The sequence below is a fragment of the Python bivittatus genome, unplaced genomic scaffold, assembly GCF_059951505.1.
Source record: "Python bivittatus isolate LINGU-HERP-01145 unplaced genomic scaffold, Pbiv_v1 ctg000220_np1212, whole genome shotgun sequence".
Taxonomy (NCBI): Eukaryota; Metazoa; Chordata; class Lepidosauria; order Squamata; family Pythonidae; genus Python; species Python bivittatus.
In genome coordinates, this window is record NW_028277048.1 from 12,858,729 (window position 1) to 12,885,154 (window position 26,426).

Consider the following 26,426-nt stretch of genomic DNA (forward strand, 5'->3'; position numbering starts at 1 on the left):
ATGGCCAAGGCAGCTCCACGCACTGTGCTTATCACCGGCTGCTCCTCAGGCATTGGACTGTGCATGGCTGTGCAACTAGCACGGGATCCAGAAAGGCGATTTCATGGTGAGATCAGGGGATCTGGAAGGGTGTGGGGTAACTGAGACATGATACACAACAGATTGGACATTCTGGTCTTTCTGGGTGATGTTAAAAGGAAGAAAATCATGGGATAAAAAGCATGAAAGATTTTTCAGGAAGGGATTCTAGAACTAGAGGTGGGGTGATAACTAACTGGAGAATTAAAAGAATCCAGGCTGGCCCCATCAGTTCCCTTGACTCAGCTTTTTTCTCAGGATTCTGTCTGACATCTGCTCTGTTCCCCAACACCCATCACGGCACCTTCCGTGTCCAGTGAATTTTTGGCTGTTCCTTGTCAACTCAGCCCAAGACCTCTTTGCCCAAAGTTACCCCAAAGTCAGGAGGCCACTTTGGAAATGGTCTGGCTTGGCTTCCAGTACTATATTCTGCCTGCTTTCTTGTTTTCACACCCTTCTCTTTTTTACTACTTTATCTGCTGTTGGGTCTCCAGCTTCATGTACTGCATCCTCTTCATTTCCCCATGTTTTTCCCTGTCTCCATACCATCGCACTAACTGCCCTTTGCTCTACAAATTGGCTGGGTGCAGATGCAGACCATTTCCAAAGGCTGGTGATGTAACCAGGCTCAGATGCCAGGAGACTCAGGAATGGTAAGAATGCCATCCAACACCAAGAGTTCTCTCTCCCCCAACCTCCCATTCCAATCCTGCCTCCCTTGCTCTGTCTGCCAGAGGAGGTGGCATTTCAGCAAAAAGACTTGTTCTGTTGACAAGGAACTGGGTGATCAGGGACACCCTGAATCTAATGGGCATCAGAGACAGAGGTCTATAAGCCTAACACACTAAGGATTCCTTGGAGAACTTACATTGGTACCTTACAAACTGACACCAAAGGTGTGCAGTGATAGAAATATTGAATGCATAACAGCAGAGAACATGCTGGAGAGAAATACATGCCACATGGACAAATATCTCAAGTATTTCATGGAAGTACATTTTATAATCAGGAAATAGGCACTGACAAATTAATCCTCTGTAATGTATATGTCTTTATTAAGGATGCTTAGCAAGTAATTTTCACAGCTTATACCCTATGGTATACACACAAGGGATGTTACAGAAGTGGCATTATGTGGAGTCAGCACATGATACATGCACATTGCACATATATAACTCATTTCTGGGCTTGCTTCCCAAAGCCGAGCAATCTTGTAAAGCCCTCACATAATCACAAATGCCATTGCCAGAGGAATTTAGAATTTCTCATTAAGCTTGTTCCTCACTTACATTCCCCTACCAGATAATCCATTTCTGTTCTATTAAATTATATGGGAGGAGATGTTAGCCTCTTTTGTAATGAGAAGAAGAGGGAGGGAGCTTAATGAGATATTGAAGAGGCAAGTTATTGGTTGGGTACATGAATAAATAAAGTAAAAGGTAATGGCAGAGCAAAGACAGTAGAACAAAGCCTGTTCTAACATTTAAAGCCATTTCTCTTCAACTATGAGAACTAGAAACTAAACTCTTCTTTAAAAAAAAAAAACTAAACAATCCATGACCCGCTGGGTCATAGTTTCAGAGATATTTCCTTACCTAAACAGAGAAACAGAATGACCAAGGGCAAAAAAGCAGTGGGAGTGTGAGCAACGTACAACTTTCTGCTGGCTTCCCTGTTGACTTTGCTTGTGGGAAGCTGACAGGGATTGTCAGAAATCTTCCTTCCTTCCTTCCTTCCTTCCTTCCTTCCTTCCTTCCTTCCTTCCTTCCTTCCTTCCTTCCTTCCTTCCTTCCTTCCTTCCTTCCTTCCTCCCTCCCCACACATAATATAGGTTTCCAGTTTGCCCTCTCCTCACGACCCTCAGGAGAACCCCGGTGAAGCCTCTTCCTCCTTGGCAGACCTGCAGAACTTCCTGCCACTTTGCTGGGGGGAGATAGAACAAAGGGGGCCATGGGCCATGAGGAAAACAGTTCCCCATTCCAGTGTGTCCCCAAGGGACCCTCCCTCAAGGGAGGAAGAGAGCTCACCCATTGACCACCAGTGCCCCCCCAGCCATACCTACCTCGCCAGCAGGCATCCAAATCGCTCCCTCGTCCTTCCCTCAACACACATGGCTGTTAAGAGATTTCAGATTTCTGCCTTGTTTCCAAAGCAGATACCCATCTGTGAGGCTGCAGATACCCATCCTTTCTGTTTCCCAAAAATGCTTCTTCAGCCTGTATGGATGGGCCTAATAATTTCCTATAAATAAGGAGAATGCTACTTTCCATTTATTCATTTATATTTCAACTAAATACTTTAAAAAATTCAAAGCAAAGGAGACATCAGCAGATACACTGATACTTAAATATAATGGATATCTCCCTCTTTCTCCCTCTGTCTTGCTCTCTCTCACTCTCTCTCTATATATTGTATAACTATATACATATACATATACTTATATATATATATATAGTTATATATATATATATATAGTTATATATATACACACATACACAACAATATATATCTTCCCATAACTTTCTATACATGATATACTTGAACATATATGTTTATAATTATTGTCTCAAAAGAGGGCATGCAAATAAATTTATATATAAAATCTACAGAAAGAGAAGGAAGGAAGGATGGATCCTGATATTGTTCATAGGCTTTACAGCAAATTATCTGTCCCTGCCCTCTCTTTGTCTCCTCTGCCCATAAACACGCGCACACACATACCACATGTAGAGAGTTCACCCTCAAAGAGGAGATTAGACCCAGAGGGATTTAGCATCATGACCCTTAAGTAGCTTACAAAACATGAATCCTCAATTACCCTCTTGAACCCTGGCCAAGAGCCAGCTTTCCCCCTCTTTGAGCAGCCCTTCTGGGCTGCTGACACGACCTGTTGCACAGCAGGAGAGGCTGTCTGGGAGGGAGAGCTCCCTGAGTACCAGCATCCCAGCCTTTCAGCTCCTTGTAGCTTCCAGTTCTTGGCTCCCATCACCCCAAGAAAATATTGAGGAGGTGTGACTGACTCAGATAGATCATCATTTGTAACAATTGCTTTGAAACTCCCTTTTACATTTCCAGATACCAGGGCAGTGTAATTTGTAACACATGCATCTAGGTAGGTAGGTGGGTAGGTAGGTAGGTAGGTAGGTAGGCAGAGACAGAGAGACAGATAACAGACACACAATCTCAATCAACTTTTTTAAAGTTAAGACTATAAGACTATGGAGTATAATAAAATTACTGAAGCTGTATTCCATGCATGTTTTTAAATCAAATATAAGCCTGTTCCAGGATTCCAGTGCAATGGCTAATATGTGCAAAGACACTGGAATAATTGTTTCATCGTCATTGTCATCGTCATCATCATCATCACTATTTTCTTTAAGTTATTTCAGATACCTTAAAAAATCAATTCTAGCACTCCTTGTCTACGTTTCTTGTCATCCACTTGTTATGGTTCAGCCTCAGCCTTCCCCATCCACAGAATGAGCAACTCTGCATCCTAGATCTTTCTCCCTTCTAGTCATTGCCACAATGCGTGACCTGCGCAAAAAGGACAAGCTGGAGGCAGCAGCGGGGGACACACTCAACCAGACCCTCAGCATTCAGCGCCTTGATGTCTGCAGTGATGAATCTGTAGCTGAATGCATTAACAGCCTTCCTGAGAAACAGCTGGATGTGTTGGGTAGGTATTCTGGAGAGGAGGTTTTCTAAATAGGCTGCTGGTTGCTCGCATCTATGATATAAAGCTAAGAGGAAATGTACTTGATAGTAAATGTTTTTGATATACACAAGTCCCATTTCAGAGGAGCTTGGCTACAGCTCCCATATTCCTGTGTGTGTGAAGGGATGACAATGTATCACAACTATCCTGATTGATGATCAAAATTACCAGGTTGAGAAAGGTTGCTCTAAACATTACCCTGCATTACCCCAGTTCTCATGAGGAAGGAAAGCAGTTCTGCCCATATTCCTTCAAACTAAACAGCATCACCAGATGTTTTCATTGACAGATTTTGCATTTCTGTCTTTTATAATCCCAACTCAAGCCCAAGGCCTGGCACTTTCCTGACTGGGCTTGGGTGAAGGGAGTACTTGAGTGGGAATAACATCTTCCCCCCTTCCTCCATGGCTACGCCTAATCCGTGCTTCTTGTCTCCCCCTTTTGTCCTTGAGCCTCTTCCCAGGGTTCCTCTTGGTCACTCGAGTCTCTTGGCTCCAAGATGAGATGGAGCTGGCCTGAGATAACATTGATTGTTCATATTTCTGACAATTTATTCCAAGTCTTTCACATATATTATTCTCCATATGATATACAGTAGAGGGTCTAGAATCCTGTAATAACTTTGAAACAGATGTTTCAAAACATCTTTTTTCCCCCTTCACCTGCTTTTGGAGACTGTGATGGTTTATGGCCAACACAACATTAACTTTCCAAACTTTCCAAATACACAAAGCACATTTTATTGCGTGCGTGCATCCGTACAAACAAATTGCCAAATTCCAACTGAGTTCCACACTGGGAGTGAACTTTGGAAATAAGATGCGTGCACTAAATTACTAGCACTGCATATTTCCATTTGGCTGTTAGGAATAATGCCTTTGGGTGTCAGAATTAAAGCCATATTTTATAACACCATATCAACATAGATTGCATGTAAATATGATCCAAAGTATGCTCGTCCTTCCAAGCAGATTAACGCACATAAAGCAGTTCACAAAACACCTTAAAAAACTAGGTAAGGAAGGCATACAGAGCATGGGTTCTGGAATTCTTTCCAAACCCTTCACCATGTGGGGCTATTGAAGGCACCTCTTTAATGTCGTTTCATGTGTCTGTGTGCATGTGTATATTTCTGCACCCCCCTTGAGTTGCTTCTGTGTAGTTGTGTGTGCACACACACAGGGGAACCCAGGGAGGGCTGCCTATGTCCCACTCTGGGGTGAAGAAGGGAGGGGGCTTAGAATGGAGCTGTCAGCAACATTCCAAATCAGTCTCTAACTACATCTTCTATAGGGTCAGTTTTTCTGGATTTCTTCCTCTGCAGCCTCCACCTTGATCCAGCTTATTTCTGAACATGATCTTTCTTTTGCCAACTTCTCCCCTACCCCCACCCCCGCTTTGGTCTGTTCTGTTCCGTTTTCAGAGAGCTATTGTTTGTTGATTTATTTATGCATTTAATCGGTTTCTACGGCCACCCATCTCGCGAACGTGACTCTGGGCGGCTAACCACACGTTGAGACAATGTAAAACAATCATGGGCAGATGATGGGCACAGATGGGCAGACCAGGCCGAGTCTCAAGCTCCTTTACATACTATAACATTTTGTTGAGGTGGAAAGAATAAAACCCCAGAATTGGTATCAAGGGTTAGGGTTAGAAAAACTTGAACAACTTTCTATAATTTGATGCCTTTCAGACATGTCGACTACAACTCCCAACATCCAATCTAACCAATGCAAATTGTACTCCAATGCATCTACAGGATGGATTGGACTGGGAAGGCCTAGAGCACTTGATTCTCTACAAAGAGCCTTCCCCCAGGTATTAGAGGCAGTATGGTGCACAGTTAGGTTGAAGGCTGGAGAGACACAGTCAGTCATGAACTGTGGGAGAGAAGAAGCGTTGGTATGCTCCTTCTTGAGCTCCCAGAGGAAAGGCAGGAAATACATCCCACATTTTTGTTAAAAAGTTCATTCAATTACCCACTAAATTAACTGAAATAGATCTCCCCTCTTCTTTGGGGGAATGTCTAGACAATTCTTGTTTTGCTTTTTAATTAGTCTTTTATTCCGTGTTGCATGGCTGACATTTTTCATTTCTTTAAAAGGAACATAATTTAAAAGCAGAGACGCTTCTTTCAAATGAGGTAAAAATATGGCTGGAGGAAAAAAGAAGAGCGGGGCGGGGGGGGGGGGACCTCAATCGAGAGATTCTCAATCCAGGCCCTGAGATATCAAGATTCACCCCATCAAGTGAAGGATTCTGTTTCCATCTTTCCGGGTGTGTAATTTGCAAACACATTTAGAGCTGACCTTGGGGAAGGGATGAGAGAGTCATTAAGGGAGGGAGGGAGGAGCAAGTCATTAAGGAGGGACTTAGAGAAGAGATTACATAGTCCAGTGATAGCAGGACATGTCAGAAATTCAAAATAACCCCATTTTGATTTTGTTTAGTATAAAATGGGGCAGAGAGAATTTTCAACATTCTGTTAATATACCTTACAGCAATAAAAATGCATTCCTGGAATCCCTGCAGTGTGGTTTCTTGACCTGATCTACCTCAAAGGGCTGAGTATTTCAGTCCTGACCTGGTGCTTTGGCTGTGCTTGTGACAACTAGAGTCTTCTATTGCATTGGCTAAGCCCAACCCCAGAGTTGCTTCCACAGAGCAGTCACATGGCTCCCCCTTGAGAGAGTCCAATCCTTAGTGGCAAAGCACGTGAGCTTTGCTTGCAAAAATGTCCCGAGGCAATCCTAATCTGAATTGAGGAAAACCACTTCTTCGCAGGAATAGCAGGCCCATTTCTGTTACAGAAGAAATGAGAACTGTTGCTAGAGCATTCGAAAGAAGGAAAAACGGGATCCGGGTGAAGAGCAGCAGAACCCAAAGCAGAAATAAAATGGCAGTCTCCACAGAGGATATTGCTGCAGGAGTGCAAGAAACTGCACGGCTAGGGGGAGAAGTAGAGGATAATGTTTTGAACTCTGGAACCTGTGTTTCACAGTGAACAATGCTGGTGTGGGGCTCATTGGCCCTGTGGAGTCCATCAGCATCGATGCCATGAAACACATCTTTGAGACCAACTTCTTTGGTGCCATCCGCATGATCAAGGCTGTGCTCCCTGCAATGAAGCAGCGTCAGAAAGGACACATTGTAGTCATCAGCAGTGTCATGGGATTGCAAGGTATGAATGGTATTCCTGGCTGGGGGTGGGGTGGGGGGTGGAGACGAAGCAAAGATTCTGGGAGTTGAAGTCTACACATCTTCAAGTTACCAAGGGTGAGAAACACTGACCTAAATCAAAGCATCTATAAATCCTTGCCCTAGTTCCCTGGTTCTTATGGCAAAAAAGATCTCATGGACTCTTGCGAGATCGCATTCCTCACATCACCAGTTAACTTTCAACATCACAGATAGGACATCATTAAAAATATTCTGAACAACTCCAATTTCCACATTTGCAGCTCATCTTATCTTGGCAAATGAAGCTCTGCATTTGCCAAGATTATACACAATTCTGGCTTTATTTGACTGTAAGTCTCCTTCTGTCTCTCATTACAAAATACCTGAGTTATAGGCTGTAATATATACCTCTCACTTCAGGACCTCACCGCCCAACCATTCAATGAGTCTTCAAATTGTTATCTGAGTGCCAAATTCTTGTTAACAACATCAGCCTTCCCCTGTTTTGGCATATTGGACTTCAGCCCTCAAGTTTCCATCCACACAGACTAACCATATTGAATGGAAACAGAAGTCCATCCCTTCTGGAGGACACTGGGCTAATTTTAAAAAATTCAGCAGAAACATAACATGCTACAAAGCAAAGCACTAACTTCAAGGTTCATCTTGGTTTCCAAAGATGCCTCTGGGTCCTATATAGACCCCAGGGGCACTGTGAAAAATAAAGAGTTAGTGGCTGCAAGCTAGTCCTTTGTGTACTGTAAATATGTGCTCATTTGCCCTTAAAATAAAGAGGTAAACTGAAGTAATCTGGAACTTGGGTCCTGCTTCCCCTTTGCCACTGATAAAAGGTGCTTAGTAACCAGCCACACCCTTCATTTTCTGAACACACCCATGACATTTTCTCAAAACACCAGACTTGCTCACTTCCCTAAAACAGTTAAATACCCTTAGGCTAAGGGAAGAATATAAGAATAGATGGAACTACAAAAACTTACATCCCTTCTGCTTCCTTGCCAGGTATCCCTTTCAATGATGTCTACGCTGCCTCCAAGTTTGCCATGGAGGGTTTCTGTGAAAGCCTTGCTGTGCAGCTCCTCAAATTCAATATCTTGTGAGTGAATGAGAAAGTGACCCAAACTTACAAACAGAGCCAATTCAGTCACTAGGCAGAGAGGGATGGCAACCAAAAGTAGTAGAAGCTGGGAGTAGAGAAAAGGGGGTGAGTGCAAGATCCCGGGGGACAGAGTTGCATGGACCAGGCAGCTTCTGTCCCCCTAGACCAGTGTTTCTCAACCTTGGCAACTTTAAGATATGTGGACTTCAACTCCCAGAATTCCCCAGACAGCTATGGGATATGTGGACTTCAACTCTGGGATTATCTGGAGGTTGAGTCGTGGCAACTGGACTTCTTTTCCTTTAGTTTGATACGTTTCGCTGCTTGTCCAAGCAGCTTCTTCAGACTGAAGAAGTCCAGTTGCCATGACTCAACCTCCAGATAATTCCACCTGGATGACTGAGAATCTTCATCAACATATTCAACTCTGGGAGTTGAAGTCCACATATCTGAACATTGCTAAGGTTGAGAAACACTGCCCTAGACTCACTTGGTGCTCCCAGGTGCAGTGATAAATGCTACTCAGCATCTTCTGAACTGAGGTAGGGTTTGCCATATAAACAGAATTGAGAGGGGAAGTGGCCTTGGTCTCAGACTCCAAGGAAGGGATCCTCCTTCATTTTATTTTGTGTTCTAAATACCCAGTGGAAGAATCTTGCACAACGTGTGGGCAGCAGGTTGGGAGAGGAGGCAATTTAACGATGGAGGCTCCATCAGAACTGGTCTCCATGTGCTTATATTGCCATAAAGCAAAAATTAGAAGGGCAACTGCATACTATTTGGCCTCATGCGCATCTGAGCTCTTAAATTCATGCTCAGCAACATTTTCAAGCTCAGCAGAAATAGCACAAAGATTCAAATGGAGGAAAAGTGAAAAATCAATGAAAACTCTTGAGATCTCTTGTGATGAGAGGGACATTTTTCAAGAAGAGGTGCTGTTCTGAAAGTCAGTCTTTTTAAAAACAAAATAGTATTTTTGAGGTTTTGGGAGTATCATCAAGAGATGACAGGGGTGTTCTGTTGCTTTACATAAACACAGGTACACACACTAGCAACTTTTCATAATAGCATTCTGTGTTCTTAATATTAGCAACAATAAATGAAACTTTTGAATTAGTGTTACTGATATCCCAGTACCAACTCTGATGCTGACATTTCATGTCTGACATTTCTAATACACTACATATTTCTTAAAAATAGGCCAAGGGAGCTAACAGACTATTCAACCATTCAACCAATAATAACTGAAAGCCAGCTTGGTCTAGTGGTCAAGGCACCAGGCTAGAAAGCAGGAGACTGTGAGTTCTAGTCCTGCCTTAGGCATGAAAGCAGCTGGATGGCTCTGGGCCAGTCTTTCAGCCCCTGATGTCAGGCTCAGGTGACAAGCTGGTTGGTCAGTTCCTGTCACAACCAATGGATCAACATTTGGTTGATCAGAAGGGGAAAAAACGGACCCTACACCTGCAGGAAAAACGCTAGGAAGAAAAAAATAAGTAATTGAAAATTAAACTGCCTTAAGTGGTGAGATTAAAATACAATCTATAAAAATGGCAGCAGAAAACATGCTAGCATTGATTAGAACCTTCTAAACAGTACAAAACATGATCAATAACCTAACAAGCAAGACATTGTAAATAAACTTTCTTTTTTATAAAAGCCTTTGCCATTCAGCAAGAACTATCATAACCGAGGAGGGTTTCACAGCTATGGAAAATCTTTTTTCTCCCTGGCTAAAGACAGTTGGATCATTTAAGAACTCCTCTAAGCCCATGCCGGGGGGGGGGGGGGGGGGCGGGGCAGGGCAGGGCAGGGCAGGGGAGGGAAATATCTTGCCAAGATGGGAGCCACAATCATGCAGTTGAAGTCCCACCCCTTTTTACAGCACAATGCACATAAAAAAGGAGCGATCTGATTGCCCAATTGTGATTACCATCTTGACATTGTTAATCCTACCCTCATAGGCACTCCTGGGTTCGTTGCTTCCAATGGACAGCTCCAGGTAGCAATACAGCCTCCATATAACGGGCACACTGTAGTATCCAGGTGTCAACCCTTCAAGATAGACCAGGTCAGGAAATAGGCATGGCAAGAATTCCAGAAAAGCTCTTTATTGTTGTGAGGTGTGCTTTGTTTTCTTTTGGTGCCTTTAAGTAATACTGGATTCCTGGTGACAAGTCTCTGCAGTTTTCTTGGCAAGACTGTCAGAAGTGGTTTGCGTCCCTCCTAGGGCTAAGAGAGGGGGACTGGCCCAAGGTCACCCAGCTGGCTTCATGCATAAGGCAGGACTAGAACTCACCCTCTCTTGGTTTCCAGCCTGCTGACTTTAATCAGTACACTCAGCTGGCTTCCACTGTAGCAAGGTAGTGTAACCAAATCTTGAAAGCCTGTTCAAGTTTCTCTCTGCCCCATCTTATGCTGAACAAAATCAAGGTGGGGTTATTTTGCGTTTCTTTCTTATGCTTCCCTCTTTCTCACAATTGTGTAATCTTTTCTGCAAGACCCCCTCAACAGCCCAAGGTCAGCTCTACATTCCTTTACCCCAAGCATTTTTGAAAGACAGCTCTAGAAAAACCATGTTGAAGACAAGTGATCATTCTAGGCTGCATTCTATAATTCTGTGTGTTGCCATTCCTAGAATTCCTTGCCTTTGGCCACGTTAGCTAGGAATTCTGGGATTTGCAGTCCCACCCTATCTGGAGAGAACAAAGGTAGGGAAAACTGATATGGCTAAAAATTAGCAAAATCCAACCCGTTCATAAGACAAGATGATGTATAAATCATACATACAATCTTGTAAGTAAACATTAGATGTGAAAATGGCTCCATAAATCCTAAAACCCATGAATTATCATTCCCCAAAATCTGGTGGATTTGACATCTGCATTGTAAATCATGGTAGTATTCACAATGTGCTTTTGAAACAAGACCTTGTTGGATGTTTTTGGTATGAAATACAAATTTTGCGCTGCTGTTGCAAGCCAACATTTGTTAATCATTTAAAAACAAAAAAAAATCTGTGTTTTAATTAAATTCAGAGTCACCATATTTCTTTTTCACATCCAAAGCCAAAGCTGGAAGAATTGGAAAAGATGGAGTAAAGTACAAGAGCTGGCATGAGTATTGTTATGAATCAAAGGGAGTCATTCTGGGTTAAGCATGTTGCAGCCGGCAAGAAAAATAAAGCAGAGAAAACATTAATCTTAATTACTATTACTGTAATTCCATGTTCTAAATTTGAATTTCAAACCTTTATCAGTGTGTGAGGGAGAAAAGGAAAAACAACCCTCCCCAGGAAGTGTATATATATTTCTGGCACAAACTGGCTAAAACAAAGCAAAGGGAGAGTTAAACCTTATATATTGAGCCAATAATTAATGGCTCTGCTAGTTGGGGGTAATAGTTATTGTAGCCCAGCACATCTGGAAGTCAATGAGTTGGGGGATGGTTGTATAACCATACAAATCCACATCACCATAGCTGCAATAATTTTATTCAGACTAGGTATTGGCCATAATCAGATATCCCATCAACCTGGAATTATTCAGAATTCTGGCTTATGAGCCATATCCTGGTGCATTGCTGTTAAATTAAACCCATTTGATTCCTCCAGCCAGCCAGAACCGCTAAGAAAACTGGGCTCTCCTTTCAGGATTTAACATGTGGGACAGACTACAGGTTTGTTTTCATCCTAACAAGCCAAAATTGGAAGCCAAGAACAAACCACTAGACAGGAATGGCCAATCATGTGAGCCAAAAGCAGGCACAGCTGAAGAGTCAAGCAGCCACTTTCATGACAGCCCCACCTTTGATCAAAGTCACCATGCATCGTATACTTCGGGCAAGCATCAACCTCAGAAGCAAGCAGGTTGGGGAGCTGAAAGAATGGGGCAATTGAGTGGCAGTCTGGAAGGACAGGCGAGGCCCTAGGCACCCAAAACCCAGCAGCTCTGCAAACCTGGGGTCAGACTGGCTTTCCAGCATCAAGCCCCCTCAAGCCATCAGGAATCAGGGCTTGCTAGATTAACCTGGAATCGCCTGTAGTTCCTTCTTCCAACCTGCAGTTCCAATGTAGTAGTGAGACAATACCTCAAGGTCCCAAGACAAGTCTCCTGGAGCTTGAACACATGATGAATTTAACCCAAATCCCTGCAATGTATATTAAAAATAACAGGGCATTGTCTGGAGACATCTCCCTCCATCCCTCCTTTCTGAAAAAAAGTCCTTCTAAAAGAGCACAGGTTGAGGAAAATATTCAAAGTAAGAAAAATTGATTGCATGGGGTGGGTGGGTAGGGGTGAGTCCTTCAGTCAGTCTCAGAACAAAACAGGATCTATCCATTTGTTCAAAAAGTGTTGTTTCATAGGCATTCACCAAAAATGACATCCCCATTTATTCCTCAGAAGTCCATTAGTGTGCTTCCCTTATAAATTAATAATAATTCAAAGTCTCATTGGAGCCTCTGTGTGTCTGTTCATAAAAGAGGTCCACGGGTTTTCAGTGTGTTGTGACCCAGTTTGCAGCACTGGCAATAACTTACTTTGCAACAAGATGGGATAGAATGATCCAAGTGTGTCCTGTGAAAAAGATATAACAGTGAAAAGCCTCATTGAAGAGGCCACCTAGAATGATAACTCAAGAAGAAGAACGGGATAGATGCTCTGTATATATAATTCTTATACACGTTAAAGCTTTGGAAGCCCACAAAGAAGATAGGCCTTTCATGGGAGACCCGGGGGGGAGGAGGGGGCAGGGGAAAAGGCTGATCCATCTGTGAAAATAATATAATGGCCAATTCTGATGTGGTAGCCTCAGGATCCAAATGCTGACTGTTTCTCTGACTGTTTGTCCTGCACAGCATCTCTCTGGTAGAGCCTGGCCCTATAAACACCGAATTTGAGATGAAGCTGATGAAGGAAGTGGCTCATTCTCAGTTCCCAGGAGCTGATGCTGCTACTGTGCACTACTTCAAGGAGATCTACCTACCAGCCTCACATGAAATATTCACCACCCTGGGCCAGTCCCCTGAGTCTGTGGCTAAGGTAGGAGCAATCTCACAAGTGATGTGAGAGGCCTACAGAGGGAAGGTTCTTCTACATCTCTTCCAGATAGATCTTGCTTACCAATTCTGTTGTCATCACAGAAAGCAGAATCCATTCTCTTCCAGTGATCAGTATTGGCAGCAGTGCCTCCCTTCCCACTCTCATCTGTCTACCCTGTTATGCATCTAGTATTTCATGAGTAGGTGAGCAAACAGCAAGCTGCCTCTGCTTTAATCAAGCTTTTTACCTGATGTTCCTGAATGACCTGCCAAGACTCTTGTTATGTCATACCCCACTTTCTTGTCTGTTTTGATTGGTTCAGGCTCTCCAGGGGCTCAGCCAAGGCTTTCCTAGTCCTATTAACCTAAGACCTTTTTAACTGGAAATTCAAGGGACTGACCTGGGTGCAATACAATAAGTTCTACCCTTGAGCTATGGCTTTCTGATGAAGATATAAATTGTAAGTCAATCTTACACTTCAGGAACCATGGCTCTAATAGCAAGGAGGAGACAGAAAAAAGGATGTCCATGAGAGGAAGTCAGCTCCACTAGGGGATCGTTTTAATGATAAAGCAGAAGAGAAATGATTCGGATGAATACTTTTAAAAATATATCAACACACCAATCTCTTTCCACCTTGCCTTTCAACAGGTTGTTGTGAGTGTCATCGCAAAAGAACGCCCACCATTCCGGACCCAGACAAACCCTCTGTACACACCATTGGTGGCCCTGAAGTATGCCGACACCTCAGATGAACTGTCTGTCAGCGCCTATTACAACCTGCTTTTCCGCTTCACCAGACTTTTCTACTTCAGCACAAGCTTCCTCAAATGCATTACATGTAGGTGTTTTCGGCGCCAGATCACACCTACCTGAGACCAAGTGGAGAATGGCCTTGATGGTGGTGTACCCTCATCCCTCAACTGTCTTGCTAAACTACAAGGAATAAGCAGATTCCTCTATGTGTTTGAGAGATTTTACTAGGGACAAACCCACTCTTGTTTTAAGGATAGTAGATTCTGGTGATCGTATAGTGTGAGGTCAGGGTGATGGGAGGTGGCAGATCAAGCAAGTTCTTCAGGACTAGCAGGTTGATTCCATAGCAAAGCCAGAAGGTCCAAATGTCCTGCCCCATGGGCCCTAACACTGGGAAGAGCAGAAGCCCAAGATTCATCAAAGCATGTTCTTGCAATGGTAAATCATGATATTACTTCCACCAAATGCAGCTTTGTAACACAAATAGGAAAGTAAAAGCTATGAAATGCCTTGATTGGAAACTCTGGACCAGCATCCACAAGCTCCCTCTGTGGTCCCTTGACCAGTTTTAGACCCTCAACAGCTGCCGTTCTTGCTTTTTTTTACTTAGCCAAAAGGAAACGATGACAAATCATACAAATGAGTACAATTACAAATAGGAACTAATTTGTCACTCTGAATCCAAAAGAAATTGCTTGGCATACCTACTTTTAGTGACTAGAGTAGGATGAGCAATATTTTTTCAGGTTAGGTCCCCCAACTCAGCTTTCCAACTAGCCACAGGTGGCCTTTTGGCAATGTGGCAAAATCACTGGATGACCACAAGGCTGAAATTCTTTAGCTCAACTTTGGGGGTTTTTTTTAGCTTTGGGGGAGTTTGAAGGTAGGCAAGGAAGTTGCATGTTGCCCACCTCTGGACTAGAGTCTAGCTTGTACAAAAGTTGTTGGTAATGTGCAAAGTTCTTCACTCTACTGCCTGTTCACTTGATTCTTATCCCGCCCTGGTGACCTTCATGGATATAAGGAAAATCATGAATTATGTTCTTGATATGGCCTATGAATGCTGCTCTTTTCCCAGACCCATGTGATTTTCCAAAAGTGATGTTACTTATTTTAGTATGAGCAACTATCTGTCATTCTGAGCTTTCCTACAGAAACAAAGTAGAGATGCAAAGATGATAAACATGTCAATTTAACTTATTCTTGGAATGGGGAGGTGGCCATTTAGATTACCTTTAATAGGACCACCAAAACGGGACAGCTGTTTTGAGTTCTCTAGAAGTCTTTTGAAAGGGAGAAGCTACAAAAAGCAGGCAATGAGGAAGAAACTAGCCTTGATTTTTGCTCTACCTCATCTGAAGAAGGGTTCTGGAATGCTTGAAAGACTACACACTTTTTTGTGTAATCTTGGTTGGCCATAATCAAAATATTAACCAACTAGGAATATCTGTCTTTGAGTGCATGAGTACACAAACATATGTCTGCAGGTAAGATGCCTTCTAAGATAGGGCTAATTTCAACACCATTACAGGGCTAGCTCCAGGTTTCTCTGGATTGTCTACAGGAAAGCAGAGCTCCATTCTGTGGGCCTGAGTGCCCACAGACTTTCTACTATAGCAGCAAAGGAGAGTAGACCTATTGCTGTCACACTTGAGGCCTTTTCCTCCTGGGCCACTAGGTGGCAGCTCCTGTATTTGAATACTCCAATCCAAGGAACCAAGAAGGTGCCTTTAGCAGCTACAGATCTACCTTTTCTTCATTGTAATTCCTTTGCTCTCTTCACTACTAGGGTGTAGTAGTTGGGCAGTGGCTCAGTGGCTACTAATTGCTCCATTCTAACTACTGTTCCTGGTCATGTGACCCACAGCAATGCTATTATTAAAGACCTGTAAATAATTCCAGAAGCTCTGGCCTGTCTGTTTTCCCTACAGGGACAATGTTATTCTTATATGTGATTTAATCTCATAACTAAGTAATCCATTGCGATTAGAAAGATTGGTATATTTCTTTAATCAGGAGACTGCAAATCTGGTTGCCGCCCTTCTCATTTGGCTGGTCTCCTCAGCTTTCAGATGGATGTGCATTCAGCAGAAGTGGTGTCCAGGAAGATTTTTTTAATCGGGAAAATAAAGCAATGGGAATTCTGATGGTCTCAGTCTATATGTGTGCATCAGGGAAGAGCATACTGTAATCTGGTAATCCCATAGTAAACCTCCTAGTGGATTTCCTTCAGTACCCTTGACTAAATGCTTCAGTCTTAATACTGCACAGACTGCAGAAACAAAAGCAGCCCTTTATTGAATACAATCGTTCTCCCAAGTAGCAGGCATCTCTTTAGTTCATGGCCTCAGTCATCATCCCTGTGAATTTTGGGGTCTTGGAAAGTAGAGTCTGCTACCATTTTAACTTCTTCTCCACCTATTTGCTTTGGGTTGGCATTGGCTGTTGACCTAGTAATATTAAGCAGCAGTCTGGCATTTGTACACTTTTCTTTCATCTTCAACAAGTGATTCTTTCAGTATTCCTTGCTTCCAGCCAAAATGGTATCATCAGCATATCTGAGGCTGTTGATACTTCCCTCAGCAATTATGATTCCAATCCTTATTTCTTCTACTCCAGCATGAAACTTCTGTTGCTAGAACTATGTCATCTTTGGTACTGAATGGGGTTGCACTGCCCCAGGCAGACCCTGTGTACAATCTGGGGATCCTCTTGGACTCACGACTCCTGCTCAAAGAGCAGGTGGCAGTCATGGCCAGGAGGGCCTTTGCACAGCTTCATGCTGTGCACCAGTTGTGCCCATTCCTAGATCAGAGGGACCTAATCACTGTCACTCATGCTTTGGTCATCTCCTGTTTGGATTTCTGTAATGCACTCTACATAGGACTGCCCTTGAAGAGTATCTGGAAGCTTCAGCTGGTGCAAAATGCAGCAGCATGGGCAGTTGTGTGTGCCTCTAGGGCAGTACATGTTACACCTCTGCTCTGTGAGCTGCGCTGGTTGCCAGTTTGCTTCCGGGTCCAATTCAAGGTGCTGGTTTTGACCTTTAAAGCCCTTCATGGCACAGGGCTGAGTTACCTGAGGGACCACCTCTCCCCATTACATCTGCCCGTCCCCTCAGATCTGGCAGAGAAGGCATGCTGCAGATCCTGTCTGCTAGAGAATTACATTTGGCAGGTCTTCTCTGCCATGGCGCCCGCCTTGTGGAATCTTCTCCCCCCCAGAAGTGAGATTAGCTCCACCCCTCTTAACATTCCGCAAGTCCCTCAAGGCCTGGCTCTGTGATCAGGCCTGGGGCTCCCAGGGGACCGGGGAGGTTGTGCGAAGGCTTCCTTATTAATTTTATCCCCTATTTTGTGTGTTTTTACAGTTTATTTGTTGTTTTTATGTATTTATTTTTAATTGCTGTACACTGCCCAGAGTCACCTTGTGTGAGATGGGTGGCTATATAAATATGATAAATAAAATGTCTCATGATACCATCTGCATCTAAGCTAAATAGATATGAGAACAGTATACATTATACTGTATACTCTTTCCTCAATGTTGAACCATTTGGTTGCTCCATATTCCATTATTTAGTCTTGCTTCCTGGTCATCATACAAATATAACTCCACCTAGGTGAGTAATTAGTCTAGAAGCAATGGAAAGCGCAAAATCTCACACCTTATTCAGCCTCTGTCCACACCAAGTAAAGACATCCTGCTTATCCTAGGGTTTGTGAGGAGTCTTGCTTTCTAGTCTTTTCTCAGCAGAGAAATAATCCCAAAATATGAAGTCCTCAATAAATCTACAGCCCAGAATGTAGTGCTGGACAGCCAGCTGAACGATATGGATTTTGAAGTAAGGAGAAGGAAAAATATTAGTGGTAAGCTTGGGAGAAAGACAGTTTGGTACTACTGCTGTCTTCTCACAAGGGGTAAAGACAACACTCTGACCTGGAATCCAAGGATGTGTGAACGCTTCCTTTTCTCTGCTCCTAGAGCAAGCTTTCTGGAAAGACCCCGCTGCCCCGGCCGGGCTGCTCGGAAACTACAGAATTCACTTAACTCCGTATCTGAGCGACCGAATGACTCGCCGGCAGCCCTCAGGCTCTTATTGGCCACCGATGATATTACGTCACATTAGAGCAAACAAAGGCTTTGATACAAAGACTGCTGGGAAATACGCTTTCGTTAGTTGCTGGCGCTGGAGAAAGAACCATTGTTTGATAGGATGCATCGCATTATCCGGCTGTGCCTCATAAGGAAGCCCACCTTTTTTGTATGTACCAAAATTTCATCACCCCTAACGAACCTGCTAGGTTTCTCTGTTGACGATTGCATCCTATTCTGAGATTACCAACGGAACTCGGAAATATTTTAATGTGATTAAAAAAAAAAGAGAAACTCGAAAGCGGATTCTTCCAGGGTAAACCCCTAAGAATCCCTGCGTTTTTTTTCTTTATAGCCTGTGTTTAGGCCTCCCCCTCACTGAGCAGTTTACTTCGGCCAACACAACCCCATCAATTTCTACCTAGGACGCACTGGTTCTAGCGCTCACTTCGTGGTTTACAGGAAACAGCAAATCTAAAAATCCTACAGTTACGGGACGAGTAGTCTTCCTATGCAAGCTCCGTTATAAGACAGCGAGACAGTATTTATGGAAACTCAGCTTTTTTATGAGAAGGTGGGTGGCCCTTAAAAGGGCCTTTTGATTACTTTGATCAACTCACAATTGTAATATTTAGCCACCAAATCCGTACAGAGTACGGCCTTGGCGCTTCAGAGCGTACACGACGTCCATGGCGGTCACGGTCTTTCTCTTGGCGTGCTCGGTGTAAGTCACGGCATCCCGGATGACGTTTTCCAGAAAAACCTTCAGCACCCCGCGAGTCTCCTCATAGATCAAGCCAGAGATACGCTTCACTCCGCCACGACGAGCCAAGCGGCGAATCGCAGGCTTAGTAATGCCCTGGATGTTGTCCCGCAACACTTTGCGGTGGCGCTTAGCGCCTCCTTTTCCCAAACCCTTTCCGCCCTTTCCTCGTCCAGACATCCTTCAATACTGCAGCTCACAAGCCCACAAAAAAGTGTGCTCTAAAAGGGGAAACGGCGAGATTATATTGCATAGTATCCGACCAGAAAGAAACCTTCCTTGAAGGGGCGGTTACTATTAGCCGCTAAGCCTATCCCGCCATAGGTTCCTGCTGCTCAAATTTGTCCAATGAGAAAGGGACATAGTTCGAAAATACCAACGACAAAGCACCGTTTGAAACTAAAAATGTTGGCGCCTTTTTTTCGTTTCTGGTTCTACGTATAGGGAAATTCCTTATTGCTCAAGTCTCGAGTTAAATAATTAAATTCTGTCCCTGTTCTATAAAAGAGAAATTCCTGTTTTTGGTGCGGTAAGGATATGCCTTTGCATAAGAGGACCGATCAGGTCGAAAATTGCCACAAACTTAACTGTGTGAAAATTGATACAAAACTTTATCGGGATCCTCTTTCCGTTGGCTGTTCGCTTTGTAACACTTTCTAACAAGAAAAAAAATTGCAAGTTAGCCAAAAGAAAACGAAAATAATTCTTTTATAAAGGAAATGTGGCTGTTTCTGTAACACTAAATAAAACGAAAGGAGAATGGGAATGTATGGTCTGAAGTTTGTTCATGTCATACTTAATTCAAATATTATTTTGCATACTAAGAATTATAGATGGTCTCCCTATGGTGAATCACAGAAACCAACTATAGGCTGCTGTAGAATATTATTTCACCTTTTCTCTCTCCCTGCATGGTATGCCCGCAATAGCAGCAACCCTGCAGTGTAGCCTGGACTGACAGAAAAATAGCTAGTTTCTCCCAATTCTTGGTTGAACATCTTAACCCCTAGACCATGCTGGACTGAATGACCAGCCAATTCACAGTCTCTTTATCAGCCAGATCCATTATTTCCTGTCTGAAATGGAAATTAGTGAGGTGGCTACCTTATTTTTAACATCCTTTTATTCTTTGTTTTATTTTTATTTTTATATTTCTAATTTATTTATTGGCCATTTTTACCTTTGTTGTACACCATCCAGAATCACCTATGGTGAGATGGGCGGCCATATAAATTGGTTTAATAAATAAATAAATAAATCTTGCCAACATAAAGCAAGCTTTCTAAAAGGAGATAAATACACACACACACACACCAGCTTTTGATTTTGAATTTTTCATTGCAATGAATTTAGGACCTAATGTGCTTTAGAATGGGCTGGAGGTGCTAAACTTCTGTTGCTTAATCTGAGTATTCATTACTGAGCCTGGTTCTCTCTATTGTCTAAATGTTGGATCATGACACGGTCCCCTTAAATGCAGTCATAAGCACTCCTCTGTGGAGAGCTAATAGTTTTGGAATGAAGAGCCAAGATTAAAATCTGGTTTAAAATTCACTTGATACTTCTTAAACCAATTCATTTTCCTGAGCTGTAATAAGGGAGAACTATGTAGACGCAAGATACAGAGACACTTTTTTTAAAAAAAAAATCCTAATGCCACTCTAGATGGCACATTAATAAGAATTAGCTTAATTCAGAGGGTCTAAATGCAGAATTTCATTTTCAGCCCAGTCCTATTTTTAAAGCCAAGTTCAGTGTGAACTATGCTTAAACATTCAGTTGGATAACAACACATGGCAGAAATGCACTGCTGGTAAAGATGGTGTTAACCCAATATAGCTTGGGAGGGAAGAATTTTTATTTTGGTTACTATCTATCAAGGAACATGGCAGATTCTGAGATAAGAAAGCAAATGTAGCAGATCTAACGCAGCACATTGGCTTTTGGGTGACTTGAATATTAGTAATGTGGGTGTTCAAACCACAGGATCCTATATTATAGGAAGATCATTTATGCTACTGGAAACTGGGACCTTAGTTTCTGAAGCAATATCCCCTCCACGCTTGCTAGGCCAAACCAGCCATCTTGGTTTGATTGGCCTACTATGAAGAATGCCACCTAATGTTATCTACAATTTTATTAACACTCTATTTTTTTCCTAGTCTCAGGCCATGGCTTCATCCCAGCATATCATAAAGTGTAAATTTGAATGCTTGCAACTTATTACATTTTATATTAAGATTAACACGATGGCAAAACAGAGACTCCATGGTTTCTGTAGCAGTTACCCCATCAACATTCTGTTTTTGCACTTGATGTTCTAGCTAGCCTGATAGAGACCAAAATATATTGGAATTAATTATGCACAGTGGAATGAATGGGAAAGAAATGTGTTTCAAGGTGCAGTTGCTTTTTCTGGAAAGCTTTAAAGAATTGAATGTTGACCTGGATGTTTTGCTGGGCATGAAGGTCAGGAAGTTAGTTGGAGCCTGTGAGACATTATTAATTCATTGTTGACTGGATTTTGTCTCCTTTTGACATTTTTTATCTTGTCTATTTTGTATTTCATGTGGTGTTGGCCACCCAAAGTTGCTATGGTGAGATGGGGGTGGGGGAGGCTTATAAATCAAATGAATATTTTTCCTTCCAAATTGACCATAATCTCATGCCCCCATCACTGTGCATTTGGATTACTGCAACGTGCTTGGACTATGATTAAATTAAAAGAAAACTAAACTAATAACAGGTCAAGAATCAGCCTTAGAATTGACAGTGGAGACACCAGAGTGGTGTATAGCTTCTCCTTTTAGGATTGTCTATCAACAAAAAAGGAAGCAATAATCAAGAAATATGCCTCTGGCTAGCCCTTCATAGGTACTGATGAAGGCCTTAGAAAAAATATTCTGATGCCATAATGAATCTATGGCTACAAAATCAGAATTATGAAGGCAGTGGTTTTCCCTGTTGTACTCTACATTGGACTCTGAAGAAGCAGGACAGAAAGATGATTGATGCTTTTGAACTTTGGTGTTAGAGAAGACTCCTCAGGATGCCATGGATAGCCAAGAATAGAAATTGGTCACAGAATAAATCAATCCAGAGTTCTCACCTGAGGCACAAATGTTCAGGCTCAAACTACTACATTTTGGACACATTATGCAAAGACCTAAGTCTCTGGGAAAGTCCATAATGCTGGGAAAGGGAACGGAACAACCAGCAGCAAGGTGGATTAACTCAATCACAGTTGTGGTGGCTGCACCATTGGAATACCTGAAGCACCAGGGTGGAAGAGTTCATCCTGGAGGCCTACCTATGTGGGTGCTGAGAGAAAAGACAATGGCACATAGTCAAAACACAGCAAGCTCCTGAGAATTACAATACATTTAATAAATGAAATGTGGAGGATGGCTTTTTTCCCCTTCTGGGCCTTTATAAATATCTGTTTACTGAATTTATGTCACCAACTCAATACAGGCTTACATAGTAGAAAGACTCATCCACTGCCAGATCAGATCCTCTGGTCAGGCAATCAACTCTATGAAAACTTTGTTATTTGCATTTAAATTCACCAGAAGCTAATCTGCTTCAAAGAAAAAAAGAAGTATCTTGAATATGTTAGTCAGGCTAAACACTCCTGTGCTGTACAGCTTTGCTCATTAACAACTTGACCTGTTCTGTACTGTAATATATACACTCCACCCCCTAAATGTCAGCATCCCCCCCTTTTTTTTTTTTTCAGAAAAGGAAGCCCTGTCATTGGATACGTTCGTAAGATTAAAAACAGGGTCTGGCTATCCTAAACGTCAAGACACAGTTACAACCACTGTAACAAAGCAGCGACTTAAACTCTTTCATGAGGAAGTGGATGGCTCTTAAAAGAGCCTTTGGGTTCTCGGTCGCAGCGCAGCCGCCTCACTTGGAGCTGGTGTACTTGGTGACAGCCTTGGTGCCTTCGGACACGGCGTGCTTGGCCAGCTCCCCGGGCAGCAGGAGGCGCACGGCCGTCTGGATCTCCCGGGAGGTGATGGTCGAGCGCTTGTTGTAGTGGGCCAGGCGGGACGCCTCGCCGGCGATGCGCTCGAAGATGTCGTTCACGAAGGAGTTCATGATGCTCATGGCTTTGGACGAGATGCCCGTGTCGGGGTGGACCTGCTTCAGCACCTTGTACACGTAGATGGAGTAGCTCTCCTTCCTGCTCTTGCGGCGCTTCTTGTCGCCCTTCTTCTGGGTCTTCGTCACCGCCTTCTTCGAGCCCTTCTTAGGCGCCGGAGCGGACTTCGCCGGCTCAGGCATGCTGAATAAGGCACTTTCTAAAAACTGTGAACCGGAACGGCAGCTAAGGCGACCCTTCTCTCGGCAGAAAAACAAACCACTCGACGTACTTCAAAAAGAGCTGAAACAAGTTCAGCTTCCGTCTTCCCAATATTTAAAGGCCTTCTATGCAAATAAGGGTAGCTGGGCTCCGATGTTCTTATTGGCTGATGTATCTGTTGCATCACTGTCGCTGCGTGCGCAGATGCAAATTATAGGACTGCGATACTATGGTTCCTATTGGAAGGAGCCAATTTCTATTCTTTCGATTGGCTATGTTGACAAACCTGTGTTCCTATTGGCTAAGAAATCCTGGTGTCTGAACAGCCAATCAAACTGTGCAGTTTCAGACATTAGGAAGGCATAAAAGGCCCCCAGTTCGCTCGTTTCTAATCACTGCTGATTTGTGTTGGGCGTGTTGTAGTAAGCTCAGGAGCGACGTCATGTCTGGCCGCGGCAAGCAGGGAGGCAAGGCGAGAGCCAAGGCCAAGTCTCGTTCTTCCCGAGCCGGACTGCAGTTCCCGGTCGGCCGCGTCCACCGCCTGCTGCGCAAAGGCAACTACGCCGAGCGGGTGGGCGCCGGCGCTCCGGTCTACCTGGCGGCCGTGCTGGAGTACCTCACGGCGGAAATCCTGGAGTTGGCCGGCAACGCCGCGCGCGACAACAAGAAGACCCGCATCATCCCCCGCCACCTGCAGCTGGCCATCCGCAACGACGAGGAGCTCAACAAACTGCTGGGCAAAGTGACGATCGCTCAAGGGGGCGTGTTGCCCAATATCCAGGCGGTCCTCTTGCCCAAGAAGACGGAAAGCCATAAAGCGAAAGGAAAATAGAAGTTGCTCTGAAGAAAAGATCAGTGAATTTTAAAACCCAAAGGCTCTTTTCAGAGCCACCTACAATTTCAAGTAAGGAGCTGAGTCTAGGGTCTCGAATAGCTAGCTAGCTGTTCAGTGTGTCGGTCGTCAGATCCAAAGCACGTCCCCAGAGCTGGCGCTTCCCTAGCCCAGGGAATTACTTGGGAGGGATACCCGGCTCGAAACGCGCTCGCGAATATTCTCTCTGCCTTTAGAACAGATTTAGAGAAACTCCAGATCCGTCTGCAGAAGGCTTCGGCTGTTACCTTCCAGACATCCACGGCTTAACAAGTATAAAAGATAGCGGGGAGGGGGGAAGAGGGGAGAGTATATCTTAACCAATCACCGCGCCCGGCGGGATTTTTCAAACACATCGTCCTGCCGCGGCTTTTTTTAAATCTAAAATTCTCTGATCCGTACTAACTCACCAGAGGAAGCTAAGCTGTAGGATCCCTTTTCTTCAGTATGAAATCCATTTGGAAACTAGGTAAAACCACTGTTAAGACAATCAGAAAAGTATATATAATCGCTCGGACTTAGGCGATTGATCTCGTGACTGGCTCGTCATGGTGCAATTTTATGCTTAAAAGAAAAATGGAGCCCCTTCTAGGAAAGCCCTACCTGCGCGGTGCGGTGCCTTCATGGGCGTGTCCATGTAGATCTTGGGAACAACGCGGAAGTAGTTTGCGGTTGCCTTCTTTCCAGTCTATACCCCTCGGCTTTCCTGACCCCCGATCCTGCTTGTTGTATAGAGATCAACCGAAGTAATGTATATGCCAACGGAGCTATGTTCAATTAGCTAGGAGTAAACCATTCTTTTCTGTGGGATATCTATATCTATATATAAATTCGTCTGTCCAAAAAGGCCTCTTGAAATTCCAGCAGTCAGCCTGTATTGTGACCTTGATGCCTGCGAAATGCGCAGTGGGTTTAATGACATATCGCATTTATTACATTCATATCTCACTTTTTGTGTAAGAGTTCAATACACAAAAAGTACGTGAATATATAGCGTTCCCCCCTCCCATTTTTTCCCTACAACAACCCTTTGAGGTAGGTTGAGCTGACCCGATCACCCATAAATTTCTGTGGCTGAGGAGGAATTAGAACCTGGGTCATCTTGGTGCCATCACGCTAGCTGTCATCCACAACTAAACCTTTTCACCAGTCCAAAATTAGGACACTGCAAATTATATTCATCCGGGATGAATATTCAGAAAATACCTTTGAGGCTTTTAAATCTGGGTGGCAAAAATATGGATAACTACTAGGTTGCGACAAAGAGAAACAGAAAACTCCAACTCTTTATTGCCATCTGTCGGTGGTCCGGGTTTCTGCAGCGCAGAAAGGGAGCTTTTACCTACAAGGCATTGTCTGTGAGAACAGTATTGCCCTGAGCTGAAAAAATTTGAATGCCCTACTGCTGACGTAGCCATTGGAGTGCAAAAGAGGCACGAGATGAAAGTCTGGAAACATTGTAGCCAATCCCTTCAAAGCCCGGGAAATTCAAACCTACTCAGCCAATCAAGAGAAGAGGACTCCGCTATAAATACCCTGCCTTTCAGAGGCTACCTCTGTTTTTAGGTTCCAGACCGACCCGTCGCTCCATAGCCGAACTATGGCCCGTACTAAGCAAACCGCTCGAAAGTCTACTGGAGGAAAAGCTCCTCGTAAGCAGCTGGCTACCAAGGCCGCCCGCAAAAGCGCTCCAGCCACCGGCGGGGTGAAGAAGCCTCATCGCTACCGCCCCGGCACCGTCGCCTTAAGAGAGATCCGCCGCTACCAGAAATCGACCGAGCTGCTCATCCGGAAGCTCCCCTTCCAGCGCCTGGTCAGAGAAATCGCCCAAGATTTCAAGACCGATCTCCGTTTCCAGAGCTCCGCCGTTATGGCCCTCCAGGAAGCCAGCGAGGCTTACCTCGTGGGCCTCTTCGAAGATACCAACCTCTGCGCCATCCACGCCAAGAGAGTGACGATTATGCCGAAAGACATCCAGCTGGCGCGCCGCATCCGCGGGGAGAGGGCTTAAGCGTCCTCTCGCCAGTTCGGCGAGCGCAAGAAAGCGATCAAAAGGCTCTTTTAAGGGCCACCCACGTAACTCCAGAAAAGGGCTGCTGCTTCGCTTCTGCTCCTTTCGAAAAACAGCTACCCGGTTGGTTGACGTGCACGGGGAGCTATGTTAGGAGGAGTGGTACTTGCTTGGCTGACGGCTGTTAAATTCTCTTCCAGAATTTGAATTTGTACACGTGTACTCAATATAGTAAGGGATCTTTACGCACAGCGATCACTAAGCAGCCTAGTGCATTGTCAGCACCCACATTCCCAAGTATTAATTGGGTTATGGAAAGGGACTTGGACAAGGGACCACTGTGGATATGTTTTTAAGGGGAGCTGCATTTCCCTGACTAAGAGTCAACAAAACGTTCAAATGGATTATTTGAATAAGATGCTGTTGCAATGGTTCAAACAGTATGTCTCAAAATATAAAATATTTACAGGAGTTGAAATG

The 26,426-nt window shown here is 43.8% G+C and overlaps 5 protein-coding genes across 5 annotated transcripts; 3 read left to right on the forward strand and 2 right to left on the reverse strand.

The window, feature by feature from the left end:
• RDH8 (retinol dehydrogenase 8) lies at nucleotides 1-14,014 on the forward strand. Its single transcript, XM_007427726.2, has 6 exons — nucleotides 1-106; nucleotides 3,599-3,760; nucleotides 6,804-6,983; nucleotides 8,003-8,096; nucleotides 12,955-13,138; nucleotides 13,790-14,014. Exons 1-6 carry the CDS (start codon nucleotides 1-3, stop codon nucleotides 14,012-14,014), a joined length of 951 nt encoding a protein of 316 aa, XP_007427788.2.
• A 4,503-nt stretch (nucleotides 14,015-18,517) lies between these two features.
• LOC103050456 (histone H4) lies at nucleotides 18,518-18,954 on the reverse strand. The gene has a single exon (XM_007427723.3). The coding sequence runs from the start codon at nucleotides 18,930-18,932 to the stop codon at nucleotides 18,621-18,623; it is 312 nt and encodes a 103-aa protein (XP_007427785.1). The 5' UTR covers nucleotides 18,933-18,954; the 3' UTR covers nucleotides 18,518-18,620.
• Nucleotides 18,955-22,132: 3,178 nt separating this feature from the next.
• On the reverse strand, nucleotides 22,133-23,150 carry LOC103050213 (histone H2B 5). The gene has a single exon (XM_088137914.1). It carries the CDS (start codon nucleotides 23,043-23,045, stop codon nucleotides 22,665-22,667), a length of 381 nt encoding a protein of 126 aa, XP_087994040.1. The 5' UTR covers nucleotides 23,046-23,150; the 3' UTR covers nucleotides 22,133-22,664.
• Nucleotides 23,151-23,468: 318 nt separating this feature from the next.
• Nucleotides 23,469-23,896, forward strand: LOC103049967 (histone H2A type 2-C). The gene has a single exon (XM_007427721.4). The coding sequence runs from the start codon at nucleotides 23,507-23,509 to the stop codon at nucleotides 23,894-23,896; it is 390 nt and encodes a 129-aa protein (XP_007427783.1). The 5' UTR covers nucleotides 23,469-23,506.
• A 1,629-nt stretch (nucleotides 23,897-25,525) lies between these two features.
• On the forward strand, nucleotides 25,526-26,094 carry LOC103049725 (histone H3). Its single transcript, XM_088137913.1, has one exon. It carries the CDS (start codon nucleotides 25,536-25,538, stop codon nucleotides 25,944-25,946), a length of 411 nt encoding a protein of 136 aa, XP_087994039.1. The 5' UTR covers nucleotides 25,526-25,535; the 3' UTR covers nucleotides 25,947-26,094.
• The last annotated feature ends 332 nt before the right edge of the window (nucleotides 26,095-26,426 follow it).